At 56.3% G+C, this 16,889-nt stretch overlaps 1 protein-coding gene across 1 annotated transcript in view; it reads left to right on the forward strand.

The window, feature by feature from the left end:
- Positions 1 to 1,089: 1,089 nt before the first annotated feature.
- Positions 1,090 to 16,889, forward strand: part of TPO (thyroid peroxidase) — a 44,528-nt gene continuing 28,728 nt past the window's right edge. The window contains exons 1-4 of the mRNA XM_028099659.2: positions 1,090 to 1,183; positions 6,643 to 6,727; positions 11,097 to 11,266; positions 13,756 to 13,888. Coding sequence (XP_027955460.2) covers positions 1,090 to 1,183; positions 6,643 to 6,727; positions 11,097 to 11,266; positions 13,756 to 13,888 — 482 coding nt within the window. The remainder of the gene's footprint in view (positions 1,184 to 6,642; positions 6,728 to 11,096; positions 11,267 to 13,755; positions 13,889 to 16,889) is intronic.

Consider the following 16,889-nt stretch of genomic DNA (forward strand, 5'->3'; position numbering starts at 1 on the left):
TTTTAAAGAGGTACATCTGGCTGTTCCTCTCCCAAGACTCTGATGGTCCTAGACCTTCGGGGTCTCTGTCGTGCTGATCACGACATTCTTATGCTGAAAACTCCTGATGCGCTGATCTCCAGGTGACTTCGCCTAATGGTTTCAGAACCCAATCTTGGCTCCCCTGGAGAAGATGCAGTCCTGCTTGAGTAAATCCTAAAGAAGAGAGGAAGCGAGAGAAGAAGAAAAATAATTTTCACGTCGTAGAAACCCAAGAGACTTGGATGGGACACAGAGTCCACATCTCCGTTAAGACAACCAGGACGTAAGGCTTGTCATCATTAGCCAGAGAGAACCACTGTGGACGCGTGCTACGCTGACCACATTGCATCTGAGGTGCGCAGTCTCTGAGGAGGCCAACCTCAGAAACCCTTCCTCCCTCAACTTCTGAAGGGAGCCATGGGCCCCTCTCAGACTCGTGGTGCAGGTCTAGCCGGGGTCAGAGTGGGGAGCCCGGCTTTATACATGGGGTATCCTTGCTCACCCAACCCCGGGAGAGGCACCTGTTCACCGTCTAGGCAGGAGGCAGTAACGGCCCACAGCTGCCCGGCCTCAGTGGCCCACCCGACCGGCACAGGGTCGGGAGGCCTTAGAAGGTCGAGGTCCTTTTCCAGAAGAGAAGGCCAGCATCACGAGGGGTGACTAGCTGGCTTCTTCTTCCTCGACACGCACACCTTCTTTCTCCTTCTTTCTAGCTGGGGGCTGGGGCTCCGCCTCACGAGGACCTGCTTGCTTGTGATGGCTCACAGAAGCCTGGCACAAACCCAAGGCCATGGGAGCCGCCCTGGCTCCTGACGCTTGAATGGGCACCGAAGCACAAGGAGGGTTTATAGGGCGGCAGCTACAGCCCAGAGCTACTGGACTCTCCGTCCGGGAGGCAAGTCAGAGTCTTCCAGGCTTTAGACCCAGGCTGGTGGGACGCCGTCAGTCGTGCTGAGACTTAGTGAAGAGCCAGATGACAGAGTGTCCAGCTAACAAGTTCCCGGAAAAGCAGCTCCCGCAGGCGTTGCCCTGATGGCCCACATGTTCTCTGCCAGTTCCACTGTTAGAATGAGAGCGCTCGCGGTCCTGGGTGTCACGCTGGTGGCGGCCTGCACACACAGCTTCTTCCCCTTCCTCCTGAGAGGCAAGGACCTCCTGTGGGGTGAGTGACGAGTAAATATTCTCTTTGACCTCATGAAGCCACAGTCCACAGCCACCCAAACAGAGTGGCGAGGCAGCTCCTGAGAGTCAGGGGAGACCCGATCCTTCCGTGTTTCCTTCCGCGTGTCCAAGAAGGGAGCAGGGATTCTGGAGGGCGGAAGGATCGAAACACAATCCTGTTTGAAGAACAGCTCGTGTCCTCTGACTATTAATGAGACTCTTCATTTTACTGCTTGAATATTTGGGGGAAAAAACGTCTTTGGGAGAAATTGCTTATTCCTTTGCTGTAAGGTCACTTGCTGTGAGTGATGTGTGTGCTGGAACCAGGGTGCTACAGTGTCAAGTGGGGTTGAGAAAGGGTTGGGGTGGTTAAAATGATCACAGCTCAAACTCTGCTTTTGTTTGGCTAAAAAAGAAAAACGAAAAGGCACCAAACACCTTGAAGGGCTTTGACTGGAGCAAAATGTCGGAGGTGCGTCTGGCTGCCGGCCCCAGGGACACAGACGGCCCCCAGCAGGCTCCTGCCTGCCCACAGCCTGGCGGGGCTTCTGCGGACCCAGGCCCCTCACGCCTTCCTCGGGAGTGGGAGGACCCTCGTGCTGACAGCCCCCGCCCCACCTCGACTTTGCACAGAGGACGCGCATGTGGAGCCCCACTTTCCCCAATCCCACTGAAGACGGGGCTCCGTGACCACATGGAAAGTTGCACCCATGTCCTTCACAGACGCCTGTGCCCCTAAGAAAGCGCCGAGCCCATCCCAGGTGGCAAGAAGCTGGAGGCAAGCGCTGGGCTCAGAGAACGCGGGTCTGCCCACGCCCCTCCCCTCGCACAGCTGCCGCACGCAGGAAACCGGGAAATCATCCGTCACGGGGACCCCCTGACGTGCGGCACTGTGTGGAGTGTGCCGTGTCTGGAGGGCACCAAGACACAAAATCAGATGCGTTTTAGCCGCCGCGGGGGAGGGTTGGTCTCATCTCGCCCGCGTGAGCCAGTCGTCCCGGGGCCCGGCACGCCACAATGTTCACAAGTGGCTTGTGAATTAATTGATTTGTCCTTTTATTTCATGCTTATTAAGGCCCTAGAGCTATAAAACCACGGTAACAAAAGTTGAGAGTCCTGTGGCTGATTGTGACCAAGTTGTGCCTCAGCCGACCTCCAGAGCATCAAGCCTACCGGCAGCACACTATTAGCTTTAAAATCACAGTCGACAAACTTGTATGTGTCATACCTGCAGCTTTCCTAGAGCAACATTTATTATTGCCCCATCTCGGAGAGTTTGATTTTCTTTTTGCTGTAACTTGGACAAAGTATATAAATCACGTACAGTGCTACATCCGATCAGAATATGCTGCACGTCTGGGGTATTTAATTGTTAAATGGAGTATTTTCAGGCTGGCTTATTAATCGTTTACTTTACAAATTACTTATTTAGAAAATATTTCTCTGACCGTGTTCGATTTTCCATTCATTAAGAGAAGAGACTGTTTTTCCCAGTTGACAACAAGATAACGACAGGTTTCACTGGTGAACTTTCTTTGAAAGATCATTGTTATTGGTCACATTTCACTGTCACCAATTTAACTCCTGATATTGCTCTGCGTTTTCATGGGTTTGCGTTCTTATCACAGGACTGGGGTCTTCGTGAAGCTGGCAGCCTGGAGGTGAAGCTGCCTGTGGGCTTGCTTCTGGGTACCTCCCCCCTGCGTGTCCAGTCTACTCACAGCCCCGGGAGGGCCCCAGAGGCCCGTGTCCACTGTCTGGTCACTCCCGGGAGGGCCCCAGAGGCCTGAGGTACAGCTGTGTCCAAGCTCACTGTCCTTCCGGGTCCTTCTGTGAAGCCCCAAACCCAGGACTGGAGACTGGCTGATAAACAGTCAAGGACACATGTAGGTCCTGGGCATGCTCCCCTGAGGGTCAGGCTGTGGCCTGTAGCCGTCTGGGGGACAGAAGCGAGGCCAGGGCACCCTTGCACGTACATGCCGCTTGAGTCTAGCTCAGGAATAGCCCCAGAGTAGGATTCCAGGAGGGCTCAGCTCAGAAATGCGTGCATGGCCCTGTGGGTCTAAGAAAGAAAGGACGGGTCCCTTCTGCAGAGCCCGAGGACGTCCTCACGAAGTCGTGTGTTGGTCAACACAGAGAGGGATGCGTGTCCTCTGTGCAAAGTTGAGACTGATGCACAAGCATCCTTATGGCAGACATTCCCACAAGTTACAGCTGCTACAGAAAATCAGGTAAATAAGGTGCACACAGACCGCGGGGAGCAGAGGCCTCTCCTGCAGATCGGGGAACTTAGGAACCAGCCTAATGAGGGGACGCGCTTAACAAGGAAAGTTGGCAAACTTTATTCCAGTTGCTTGGGTTTCGGCAAACAGGGATTAGTTACGTCAGGGTCCAAACGCAGAGCTCTGAACAAACCCAGCTCCTGAGAGTCAGTCAGCACTGACACTCGGGGGCCCGCAACATTTACGGCTTCAGAGGAGGAAGATTTTGGCATTCTTGTTTTTAACTGTTTTTAACAAGCACTCTTTGGAAACAGTTGACTTGCTGCTTCTTGCTGAAGTATGACGTTCACTTGCCTAACAGTTTCCAGCCTCCAGGCCTCCGACATGTGAGAAGATTATGTCCCAAGGAGTACTTTCTTTGTGGGGGGTGGACCGGGACCGTCTTCAGAAGGCTGGTGTCTTCAGATGGACAAGTCATGGAACTCTCTAGAAGTCAGTGTTCAGAGCTGAAAAGAAGGGGGCAGGTTCAGATCACGAGGTCCGTGGTGCTGACTGTGCTGCCGTGAGAGGCTGACCAGCCCTGGAGGAAGGAGCTAAGATGGAGAAGGGGCTGCAGGGTCTGTGAAGGAAGGGCAAGCCCGCCGTCTCGGGTAGAGGACAGAACCGAGCCGTCACCGTCCATGCGGTGGGGATTTATAGGAACACACTGAGTCCTTTGGACACCAGAATGGATTTCTCCCCCTTTCTTGCTCACAGGTCCCTAAACACTAGCCCCCCTCCCCCCATGGCGGGTATAAAGATGAATTTGTTATGTTAATAAGGAGACTTTGGAAAGCCCTCAGGTCACCCAGGGATGGGGGCTGGTGGCCAAGAGCACCAACCCTGTGATCAGAGGGTCGGAATTTTCCGGGCCCCCAACCCTGCCTCTGGGCAAGGGGAGGGGCTGGAGGGTGAATCAGGTGCCAGTGGCCAGGGAATGTCTACTGTGTCTCCGAGACGAAGCCTCCATAAAAACCCAGAAGCACTGGGTTCGGAGAGCTGCTGGGTTGGGGACCCCAAACGTTCCCACATGCCACCGAGCTGGCCCCTCACGTCGCGGGGAGAGGTGCCCGTTTGCTGTGGGCCTCACCCTCCACGTCTCTCCTTCAGGCTGTTGATTTGCATCCTGAGTAAACTGATCAGTGGAAGTGTTTCCCGGGCTCCTTGAGCCCCTCACAAATTAAGGGAGAGGAGGAGGTCCTCGGAACCTCCCTGGTGTAGCCTTTGCCGAAAGTGCAGGTGTCGGCCCGGGGCTGGGGACCAGCGTCCTGTGGGCCTGAACCCGCATCCCACACCCCGCGGCGGGGCTGGCCGTCTGGAAGAGGGAGAGCAGAGGGCCACTCGCGGGGCCGAGAGCGCTGGGGACGAGAGCAGGAGAGCCGCCTCCTGCAAACGCTCGGGTTTGTGGAGCCCTCTGCCAAGAGCTTCACAAATCACCTGTTTCACCCTCAAAATAACCCTCAGGGTGATCAGAAGTGGGACACCAGACACAGGGGCCAGTTTCAGATGGGGTTCCAAGGCGGCCTGGCTCCAGAGCCCCTGCGTGTCACCACCGGGCACAGGGTCAATAAGCAGGGCAACTGTTACATCCGGCAAGTGAGGGGCCATGCTGGCTTTGGGGATGAAAACCCGAGCCGTGAGGGCCGTGTGGTGGGTCTGGAATCACAGGGGCACGGTACCCCTGCTTTCGTGGGTCTCCCCTGTCCCTGCAGGTCTGAGAGAGACTCCGCAAGCCCAGCTTGGTCCTTGGAGCCCCTGCCTGTTCTGCGGGTTTCTGCCTCCTTGGGCCCACCTGCTGTCCCCTTGTTCACATTCCACAGCAAGCACCCCTGAGCTCACAGGCCTGGGCCCTGGCAGAGCAGCCCCTGCCCCACGGGGCGCTCCCCAGACCCTCGCGGATGGAGGGCCACCCAGCACTTGGTGGCTAATTACTCTCCCAGAATCCCAGGGACAATCCACATGGAATTGTGTCTTTCTTACAACACACTCAGAGTAGACTGGGGTGGAGTGGGGTGGGGCAGTGGAGAGGGTGCGTGCAGGGGCCTGTGCTGGGCTCTGCCCTCGTGGACCCCCGAGTCTGCTGGGATCCCTGCCTTTGGCCCCTGCTGTCTCAGGCTCCGCAGACACTCCTCACAGTTTAGACACTCTTATTTCTTCCTGCAACAAAATCATTAGTGAAGTTTTAGGACAAGGGCACCTGCCAAGCGTACTCACTACTTTAACAGATTTTCTGGGATATGCTGTGCCCACTTCATCCTAAATATAGACATTTACCATTCTAAAAATAGTTCAATTCCCATAAAGGTGTATATGTTCGAAAACATTCTGATAATCTATTTATTTTTACAAATAAATGCATTTCCTTTGATAAAGTATTGATTATGCAAAAGATATATTAGTAACAGAAGCTACTTGTGTGTGTCACTCAAAAACTTGCCTACTTTACATTATTCATTTGGAACCTCACATTTCAACCCAGAAATGGAATCTCACATTCTTTTAGTCTGGGTTGCTATAACAAGCTACCACCAACTGGATGGCGTATAAACAGGAGACCTGCATTTCTCATGCCCCAGAGGCTGCAGGCCCGAGATCGAGGAGCCGGCAGATTCGGGGTCTGGTGAGGCTGCCGGGAGGCGCGTCCGACCGCATCCTGCTGGGGCTCAGGGCCCTGTCTTACTGACCCCACCACGGGGCTCCACCTGTGACTGTCCTCACGTTGTCACACGGGGGGTGAGGCTTCGATATACGCATTCTGAGGGCCCATGAACGATTACAGCATAGGACTTGTTAAACATTTCAAGCACAAAGTAAAAGAAAATGCAAGTCTTGTCATTGCAAAGTGCTGGCATGTCTAAATAATTTATCTTTTGTCCGGTTCGCAACTTAAGATAGGGAAATATTATGAACTTGCTGCACCTCTTTGTTAGGGAACAAAGTGCTCAGGGTTCTCTGGGCTCATGGGAGGTGGGTTGGCAAGCAGGAAGTAAGAGCGGCCCGACCACACGTGGAGGTGGTGCGAGCGTGAGGGTGCGTGCGCTCCAGGGGCGGCTCTGCGGGGGAGCTGGTGCCCACTGTGAGGTGGGGACCCGGCCAGGACCCCACACAGGGGGCCCAGGAGCCGTGGGCTCAATGGCTGAACATGGCAGTGGGTGGCTGCACACAAACCTGCGTCATTGTGCCATACGTTGTTCCACAGGACAGAGCAGAGACTCTGCTGTCATCAGCATCGTGGAAGAGAGCAGGCGCAGGGTGGACGCCGCCATCTACCACACCATGAAGAGGTAGGCTTTCTGCAGGGGAACGGGGGGGCAGGCCACTAGGGGACGGGGCTGCCCCATGTACTTTTCACCAGCGGTCCAGCACCTCCACTTGACCAGTCAGGGGCTCGTGTGCGTTCATTCTCTTTCCTGGTTTCGTGGGCAAGATCCTGAAAGAACCAATGTTCAGTCTCAAATTCTGTCTCTAGCGAAGCCCAGAGCAAAGCACAGTGATCTCACCGGGACTTGGTACTGCGGTCCCGGCGGCAGGTGGGGGTCCCGGCAGCACACGGGGATCCTGGTGGCAGGCGGTGGTCCGGGCATCATGTGGGGGTCCTGGCAGCAGTCAGAGGTCCTGGCATCGGGCAGGGGTCCTGGCGGCACACGGGGGTCCCGGTGGCAGGTGGGGTCCCGGTGGCAGGCGGGGGTCCCGGCGGCACATGGGGATCCCGGCGGCAGGGGGCTGCTCGCCGCGGGGCAGTAGGGAGGAGCTGAGACCAGAGCGGGGGCTTGGGCTGAAGGACACCATGTCATATGGGGCCTTCCGTGCAGGATTAAGTCGACCCATCATTCTGGTTTAAGTCATTAAAAAAAGCTTTGCTTTTAAAACATATAATTGACATCAGTACTGAGCACATTGTGGTCTCACATGAGATATTTGTAAAGCAAACAAAACAAACACTAAAGAGCAGGTTTTATCCTCACAAGCTTATTTCGTTGGCGGCTGACTAATAATTATATAAACTCACGCTAGGGACGGTGGCGTCCCCCATGCAGTCACTGAAGCCAGATTGCAGCATCTGTGCGGCCGAGACCCGGTCCGTAGAGCAATGCACGCCCCTTCCCTAGACGTCGGGTCACCCCGCGGGTGTCACCCGACCCTGTGCTCATGGACCCACACTTCATTTTCAAAACTGACACATCCTTTACTCACTTGCCTCGGGCCCTTCCTACGGGTGTTACAATGCTGGGCGTGGCCGGTCTGGCTTTGCCCCCAGCCGCCGTGGCGAGCTGTGCATGGGCCCCCCGCCCCCGGCCGCCATGGGGTTCGTTCTCTTCTGGGATCGAGGTGGGTGCGTCCCACGTGCCCTTGCTGTCAGCTCCTTCTCTCACAGTCCTTTCCAACTTCCAGCTGCAAGTCCTCCTACTCCAGTGTCCCTGATCTTCTGAAGCTCCCGCCCCTTCCCAGACTGGCCACTGGGCACACTGGCCATGGAGCACGGGACCCCCACCTCCGTAGGGGAGGGTCCACCTGCCCGCCTTTTGCCCTGGAGACGGTGGTGTCCGTGTTATACGGGCCGTAGGGCTGTTTTGCAGAGGAGGACACCTCCTCTGCCTTCCAACGCTGCCCCCCGTTTTCAGTAGCCTCCACGCCCAATGTGGGGCTTGAACTCAGGACCCCAAGATCAGGAGTGGGTGTGCTGCTGACTGAGCCTGCCAGGTGCCCCTCAAAGCTGCCCCTCTTCCAAGCATCCTGGTGAAGGTGGACGAGAACAAAGACGGTGTCCTTGGCCTCACAAAGTGTCAAGAAATAACCCAGAGCTAGGGAGATTGTCCCCCAACAATAACCGACTCCTGTGTATACACCACCCTGGCATCTTGCAAAATTTGCAAGGGGACCCTTTCACCCTCCGGTGACCGCTGCCACGGGCCTGACCGCCAGGGCTGGGACCACATCCATTTATCCCACATCCCACTCACTGGGTTCAGCCGCTGCCCCCGGACCCCGGGCCGCAGGGGGAGGCAGGCATGTCCTGCTTGCGGCGTGTCCTCTCAGCTGCACAAGCCAGATCCTTCGGGGTCTACCTCAGGAGGCCAAGGGCTTCTCCCTGGGTTCTGAACTGACCTCTGCCCTCGGCCAAGGCGTCACCCAGTGCAAGGGTAGGGTGTCCGCCATCTCAGGGCCCCCGACCCAGCGGTCTCGTCCACGGGTCTGTCAGTGGGCTGCGGCTGGCCTGAGTCTCCTTCTGCCATTGAACACTGAGGACAAAGAAATGGGGTACTTGGGGCAAAATAAGGAGGTGGGAGGGTGGCCACTGCAGACTCCCGAGGGGGTACAGCTGCTCCGTCCCGAAGAGAAGCACTGGCCCAGGACCTTCCCTGAAGCCGCCTTTCCAAGTCCGTCTGTGCCCGTGGGGACATGGCCCTTCACGTGGTCGTGTTCACGAGGTCTGTGGCCGTGGGCTTTGTCTCAGTGGTTCGTGCTGGGACGTCAGTGCCCCGGGCTGTGGCCTGGGGACTGGGCTGCAGTGGGTCTGTGCCCCTAGAAGGTTCTGCTCACCAGCTTGCTGGTTTGCTTGTAAGCACGGTGAGAAGGGCACCGCCTGCCTTGACTCCGGAAGCCTTTCCAGGGACGTTTGCCAAGCGGGTAGCCTTGGAAGATAGGGCGCCTCCCTGCACAAAGTGGAAAGTTTGCTCCTTGTCGACGTAACAGCGGAGGGCGCCTGGGGTGCAGGTCAGACCTGCGGCCCGTGTGCTACAGGGGTCCCCTGGCTGAGGCTCCAAGGCCGCCACACGTGGCCCAGGGCCTCCATGAGGAGTGGGGCACTTGCCTCCGAGGGCTGCTGGAGCACGTTGCCCCAAACCCAGCGGCTTAATACAGCACGTGTGGACAGTCACACCATCCCGTGGGTCACAGTCCATCACGGACCTCCGTGGGCCAGAGTCCAGGAGTCTGTGGGGCGGCAGTCCTTCTGAGACTCCGGGAAACCTCCCTTTCCTCACCTCCCTGGCTCCAGAGGCTCCCATGTTCCCCAGCTGGGGCCCTTCCTCTGTCTTTGGGGGGGCGACGGAATCTCTGACCACTTCTCTTCTCCCCTCCACCACGTCTTCCTCCTCCCTTCGTAAGCACCTTGTGGTTGTGTGGCCTTCTGGATATAACCCAGGGGAAGAGCCCCATTCATCCTCAGCTGATTAGCAATCCCAATTCTATCAGCAACTTAATCCCCTTTGCTATGCAGCCAGGCCTGTTCACGGGCTCTGAGGAGTCCAACCTGGAAGTCTTTGGGGGTGTGTTCTCCTCTCTCCCCCAGAGTCTCAGGGAGCCCCAGAAAGGCCAGCACTGGCACTGTGGTGGCTGGGGTCTCATGTCTAGGACCAGGGTCCTATGAATGGGGCTGGGGTCTTGTGTCTGGGGCCAGGGTCTTGTGTCTGGGGCTGGGGTCCTGTGTCTGGGGCCAGGGTCTTGTGTCTGGGGCTGGGGTCCTGTGAATGGAGTCAGGGCCCCTTGTGTGGGGCCAGTGTCCCATGTCTGGGACCAGGGTCCCCTCTCTGGGGCTGGGGTCTTGTGTCTAGGGCAGGGGTCCCATGAATGGGGCCAGGGTCCCGTGTCTGGGGCCGGGGTCCCGTGAAGCTCTGCAGGCTGGTGTTCATGACAACATGGTGTTACAAACACACAGGCAGGCCTCACATACCATGTTTTTATGGTGGTTATAGATCATGTGCATTCATAGGGACCTCAGGTTTTCTCTAATGTATCTGCTGTGGACACACGCCGTTCTTGTGTTTCAGTATTGCCTCTGTCACTGGCCGTCCACCTGACGCCAGCTACCAGACTCTCAATGAGTGAGTTTTGTAAAATGGGCCTAATTATGGCATTTACCACCCAAGGTTTTCAGGAGTAATAGCCTGAGTTATGAGCTGTGCTCAGCACAGCACCTGCCACCCTGGTTTGCTCAGTGAACCTGCACATTTGGGCTTATCACTAACACATGGAAAGCTTCGGCGGCTGGCTGGGTCACAGTCGGTGGGACCACTGGAAGCGGAGCTCCGCTGCTTCTGCAGAGTGTAAGGAGCCGCAGATCCCAGGGCGGCTGGAGGGGCTTCCTCCAGCTGCTGGCTCTACCTGGGGCCGCAGCGCTCTACTCCGCAGGTGCCACCCAGGTAGAGGCCGGCTCGGGCCCCCCGCCCCCCCGGGTCACTGGCCCCAAAATGCCGTGGGCAGGGGGCTGGATGGATCCCCTGGGGCTGGAGCTGTTGGAATGTGAGAGGCTGGGATGCAGGGTGCTGGGAACAGGGCACAGCGTTTCCTGTACCCCCACAAATGGCTCTGTTGCCCTGTTCTGCCCTGTGGGGGTTGATTCTCTGACTGGAGGGGACAGGCCGGCCTGTGAGCACTTGCTGGCCCCAGGAGACCCAAGAGGGCTGCACGCACTCAGGGCCCCTCGCTCACCAGCTGGAACACAGCGAAGGCGTCTAACTGGATTTTGATGAGAAGGTTTAGCTGCCCCAAGTCCTGTCTGTCTACGGCGGTCCTGGTGAATGGCCTCCGGATACGCCCACCCCGAACCCGCACGGTGCTGGTCCCTGGCACGTGCTCTGTTGAAGTGAGTAGTGATTATTTTGAAAGCAGCCATAAACGAATAACCCGCTTTGTGTCTCCTCTTTGCCGTAGGGACCTCGGCAAAAGAGAGATCCCTCGTCCATCACAGCTTCTGTCTTTTTCCAAACTCCCTGAGCCAACCAGCCGAGCCATTGCCCGAGCCGCCGAGATCATGGAAGCTTCCGTGCAGGCCCTGAAGACAAGCGTCTCCGGGAAGCTCGGACAATCTCAGCCTCCCACCGGTGAGCCCCCCAAGGTTACCCCCACCTGAGCAGCAGCCCCCGAGGGGCAGACCACAGGGCTGGGCGGGGACTGCACGGGGCGCTTCTTGCTCAGCTCCACGCTCGGATGTGGCAGATCCTTAACGGTTGCTCGAACAGGCATGAGATTGTGTCTGGGCTCCCTGGGAGGTACCTGTCCCTGTGATGCGGGGCAGCAGCTCAAGCACCTGGGCAGCGGTGGTGTGGCGTCCAAGTGCGCAGGGCGGTTTCCGAGGACCGGTCGGAAGGCTGGGAGCTGCTTGCAGGGCTGTTCCAGGAGGCGCATTTTCGTGGGAGCTGCCCGGGGCAAAGCCCCTCCCTGCTGTTGGCCGTGGCCTCCGTTGACTTCCTCCAGGGCTTTGAGAGCCAGTCTGCCCGACCCTGACACTGACCTGGGGACAACACGGGCTACGGGCAGAGGAGCTGCCTCAGAGCAAGGCAGCCTGTGGGCTAAGGCAGGGCACTGCCGGCCGGACCAGGCGGTCCGTGCGTCCTGGGATGGGGGCCTGGAAGACGGACTTTGGGACAATCAGATGTATCCAGGCTTCTTCAGTGTGGAGTCATGGCCCACTTGCTCTGAGTGCTCCCTCCGAAAAGAGCTGGAGACACTTAATGCTGACTTAGCCTTTGTTTCTTTTACTTTATTTTTTATTTTTTTTAATTTCTTTATTCCAAGTTTTTATTTAAATTTTAGTTAGTTAACGCATAGGGTAAAATGGGTTTCAGGAGTGGAATTTAGTGATTCCTCACTTACATACAACACCCAGGGCTCATCCCAACAGGTGCCCTGGCAACCCCCAGCCAGCCCATCCCCCCACCTCCGTCCAACAGCCCTCCCTCTGTTCTCTGGCGTTAAGAGTCTCTTATGCTTCGTTTCCCTCCCTCTTCTCCCCTTCCCCTACGTTCGCCTGTTTTGTTTCTTAAATTCCACACATGAGTGAGATCATATGGTGTTTATCTTCCTCTGACTGACTTATTTCACTCAGCATAATACCGTCTAACTCCATCCACGTCGTTGGGAAAGGCAAGATTTCATTATTTTTGATGGCTGAGCAATATTCCGTTGTGTATACATATGTCGCATCCTAGTTAGCCTTTCGAATAAGATAGGCTTAGCCAAGTCAGGACTCACCAGAATTCTCAGATACCACACTTAACAGGTTCAATTGACTTCATAGCAACCAACGGTTCATCAGACATGGTTTTGTTTCAAATTGTGGGGTTGAGCAATGGCTCTAAGGCCGCCGTGCGTGCGCGGACCCCCAGCCCCTGGTACCTGCTGCAGGGTCGGTGCCCTTGCTCAGCTCTGGGGAGGCAGGTGCCTGGGGAGACGAGGCTGGGGGGTTTGGTCCAGCCCAATATGCAGAACCGCAGAACCGACTGATGTATGCAGTTTCCTGAGGTTTGCACTGTCCACAACGTGGACAGGAATGGACGACGTGCGGTGTGAGAAAAGTGACCCTAGGAATCCACGTGGCCTAGGACCTTGTCAGTGAGGAGCGTCTCAGGCACGTGTGGGCACCCGGTTTCCAGGCTCCTTCCTGGCCCTGCTTTTGTTCATTGCACGGCTGTGACAGTATGGCTCTGTGCAGGGGACTTGGTTTCCTCCCACGGGTGCCTGAGCGCGTCCTGTCAGGAGGGAGCTGTGCTCAGCCTCATGAGGAGTGCGTACTTGTCCGTGGGCAGAATGGGAAGCCTGGCCCCAGGGTCATTCTGTTGCTCGCACAGAGCCACCGGCAGACACGGCTCCCTGCGCATCACTGAGAGGCCAGTTTGGTTTCTCGCTGACTTAGAATGGAATATGCGTTCTTTCCAGGGTTCCTCTAGCAAGTCTGAATCTCACCGGTATCTGGCTGTTGTTTTTATGGCATTATCTGGAGGATTTGTACAAACCATCATGGAGAAGTGACTGATGATTCTGTCTAGGAACACACAAGAAAGCAGGCCTTGCTCTGATTTGTTGAATAAACAGCAACAGCATTGGGGAAATAAATAAAGAGATAAGCTTGCTTTCTGGGGCCTAACCTGGAAAGAGTGGCAAGGAGGGAACCAGAAGTCAGTGCTCGGAGAGAAGGCAGGGCTGCCCACACAGCTGAATGGGCGGGCTTGGGGGAGGGTAAGGACCGAGCTTTGCTGGACGCACAGCCTCGCTGCCAGGGTGCAGAGACACATCAGGGATGCGACCCCACAGGGGCCCTGTCTCTGGGGGCTTTGGGGGTCTGACTTGCTTTTCTGAAAGGTCACAAATCAGACATAGGTTTTAAAAGCCCAAATCCTTGCAGTGAGGAAGCGCACAGGGGTTATTGAGAGTGACTGGTTTGAAGGAGAAGGAGCCCTCACCCCAGAGGAGACATGGCTGGTGTGGGAGTCCCCAGTGCGGAGACCCCGTCTAAGACCTCCTTACCGCGTGTACGGCGGCAGGTAGGCTCGTCATTACAAACGGTGGTCAATGTGCTGTTGTTTCTACCCAGACGTCCTGCCGGAAGATGTGCTGAAGACAGTTGCGAACGTGTCCGGATGCCTGCCCTACATGCTACCCCCCAGATGTCCAAAAACCTGCCTGGCCAACAAGTACAGGCTCATCACGGGCGCTTGCAACAACAGGTAGGCGTTTCCTTCAGACTGTCTCTGTCTTCTGGTGGCAGCTGGGCTCCAGCAGGGTCAGAGGCCATCCCGAGGGGCCTGCAGACCACCCGGGTCTTCTCCCGCCTCTGAGTGCCCAGGACCACCCCACCTGCTCCACCGCATCTGCGGGTGGCCCCCCCACATGACCGCATCCACCAATGTCTCCTGGACGCTGCCCCGCCCTGTCTGCAGGTGTCCCTTGGACACCTGTCCATGCCATCCGCGGGTGTCCCGACACTGCCCCACCCTTTCCACAAAGTGTCCCCTAGAGTTGGGTTCTGGGAAGGCCCAGGAACCCTGGGCTTGACTGAGATCAGAACCCTGAGAAGGCTGAGGGCTGAGGAGGCCCAGACATTCTTTGGGTGGGGGATGGGCACGGGGCCCAGGACACAAGTCTGCACCAGAGCAGAGCCAGCCAGGTACTGGAGGGCAGCATGGCTACTGGGGTGGGAGCTGGGAAAAAGATGGCGGTCCTCCCTCCCTCCGTCCCTCCCTCCCTTATTTCCCCCTCCCTTCCTCCCTCCCTCCCGTCCTATATTTATTCAAACACTCTGAGCGCCCTGAGCCAGGCCCTGTGACACATGCTGGGGAATGTGACAGACCTGTCCTCACAGAGCTGATGAATGGGACCACGGGCCCCAGCGGGTCCAGCATAAACAGGACTAGCTCCCATTTTTATTACAGAGAGTTTCGCAGTTCGAAGGCTAGGTCCTATGATGACTGTGCTCCTGGACTAACCAGAAACGCAGAACGAATCTCAGAATGAGACAAAACGGTGGCACTCACGTGGCTGCTCACGGGGCTCACGGGGCTACTGCTAACAGACAGGGGCACGTGGTCCAGTCCGTGGTCAGGACGGAGGGTGATGCTTGAGCGGACCAAATCATCCAGGACATGTGGGATTTCCCAGATGATCAGGGTGCCCTCCTGTGCTCTGCTAAAGCCACTCCACACCAGTGAGTGCGTCCCCTCTCCAGCCCCCTCCCTCCCCAGGAGGGCCTGGGCCCCTCAACTCAGCCTCCCAGGCCCCCTCACAGGAACAGGACATCCCTGGGCAGCCCTGGGGAAGCCCCCCCTGCCCCGGGCGGGCCTGTCTCCTCCGTCGGCTGCCTGCTCCCCGACTGTGCAGTGTCTGCCAGGGGCGCAGGCTGCAGAGGGTGGGAGTCCTCCGTGCACACAGATACCCCGCTCGGGGCTGCTCCCGCGTGCGTGTCCATGCCACACATGCCACATGCACGCATGCTGTTGCAGCCCGGGTCCAGCCCGCTGCGCAGGCTCTGTGCCATGCCCCGGGCATGTTTAACCCCGGTTTGTTCAGATAGAGGGACTAAAGACAGGATGGATATTTCTTTCTGGCACGTATTTTTCACCTGAGAAAGTGTATTTTCCTTCTGGATAGTTCTGGTTATTAAGCCGAGTTTCTAGAGCATCCGGGTTAGAGTGTGATCTTTTATTTCCGTTTTGAAGGCACGTTTGTCACCAGCAGGAAGCTAGGACTGCTATTCGTTTGAGACTCACCAGTGGTCAGACTTCTTTACAAGGTTTCCAAGAATTCAGTCTCCGATATATTGGTCTTTGCCACCATGTTATGCTACCTATTTTTTACTAAAATTTCACCAATATTTCTTTCTGATTTGTGGGGGGCGGGGGTTGTTTCCTTGTTACTGCTTTTCTTCTAGACTCTAACATGGACGCACCGTGGGCTGTTCTCCACTTTCTTTTTCTTCCTTAACTGAGTCTTAACCAGTTGCTGCTGCCGGGCAGTGAACCACAGGGTCTGGCCCTGCGTATCGGCTGCCTATTGGCCGTCATTCTATCTTTAAGCCAAATGTGACTTGGAATTTAACTGTATAACTTCTGAATTTCCAAATGGTGGATTGAAAAGACGCCTCCATTTCTGCTAGTTTTCCTGCAGTGTGGGGTGATGGGTGGGCATCACAGGTGTGGGATGTGGCTTCTCATGTTCATTTTCCCTTTACTGAGAATATGCCAAGAGCTGGGATCATCCCGTGCCATCAGTTAACGGAAGTGGGAAAGAAGAATTTCTACAATCTACAATCTTCCTCGTTTGTAGGATGTGATTGGCGCTACAAGGGTGTTGCGTGTGTGGAAGCAAGTGCAGTGTGTATTTGCGGGGGCCCTACTCTGCTCTCGGGAGCGTTGCCCGGCGGCTCCTCAGGTCCCCACAACTGCCCGGGTTTTCCGGGCCTGAGTGTGTGGGCATGCATGCGGCTCTCATCCGTTAGGGTAAACTCAGATCTCTGCTGGGGCTGCTGGATGTGACAGTGACGACTTGATGACTCTCATTGGCATTCTGGGTCCTGTTTCTGCCTCGTGAAAGGGAAGGATGCTTACCTGGCAGAGCGGTTTCTGGTTTTTGAGAGAGAGAATGTCTAAAGGTCCTTGCATGCAGTCTACAATCCCGATACTGTTAAGTGTTGTCATGATTTCACCGCGAATGACCGGACAGTATCTGACCTTTTGGATCCTGGCCCGAGGCATTAGCCACAGAGGACCATAAATGTAATTCCATGTGCCTATTCCTGTGAGCAAGGCTCCCACCATCAGGCAACTGTTATGTATTCATCTGTGGCGATGGCTGAATCTCAAAATTACAGCAGAATTTTCCCGGCTCAGGCTTAACGTCAAGTTAAAGATGACTGCTCGAAAGCCTGGCCCTCACCGCCTCTAACCCGCCCACCAGATGGATGGAGATTGCAGATGACGTTTCCATCCACACGGTGACAGAGACACCGACCATCACTGGACCCATCTGCTTCATGCCCAGGCCTGCCAAACGGACATCCTGCGTGGACACAGAGATGGACTGGGAACAGCCTTCCAGGCTGCGGGACGGGACCCATCTCCGTTACGTGGTAATTCTGCACAGAGCCTCATCCTTGGAGAATTTCTGACCTCAGAACCCATGAGTGCCTAGAGGAAGTGATATATTCTGAAGGTAAAATCTGATTCATGCATT

Source organism: Eumetopias jubatus, unplaced genomic scaffold, assembly GCF_037043125.1.
Source record: "Eumetopias jubatus isolate StellerSeaLion01/CBP00866 unplaced genomic scaffold, mEumJub1_p1.0 scaffold_9, whole genome shotgun sequence".
In the NCBI taxonomy this organism is placed as follows: Eukaryota; Metazoa; Chordata; class Mammalia; order Carnivora; family Otariidae; genus Eumetopias; species Eumetopias jubatus.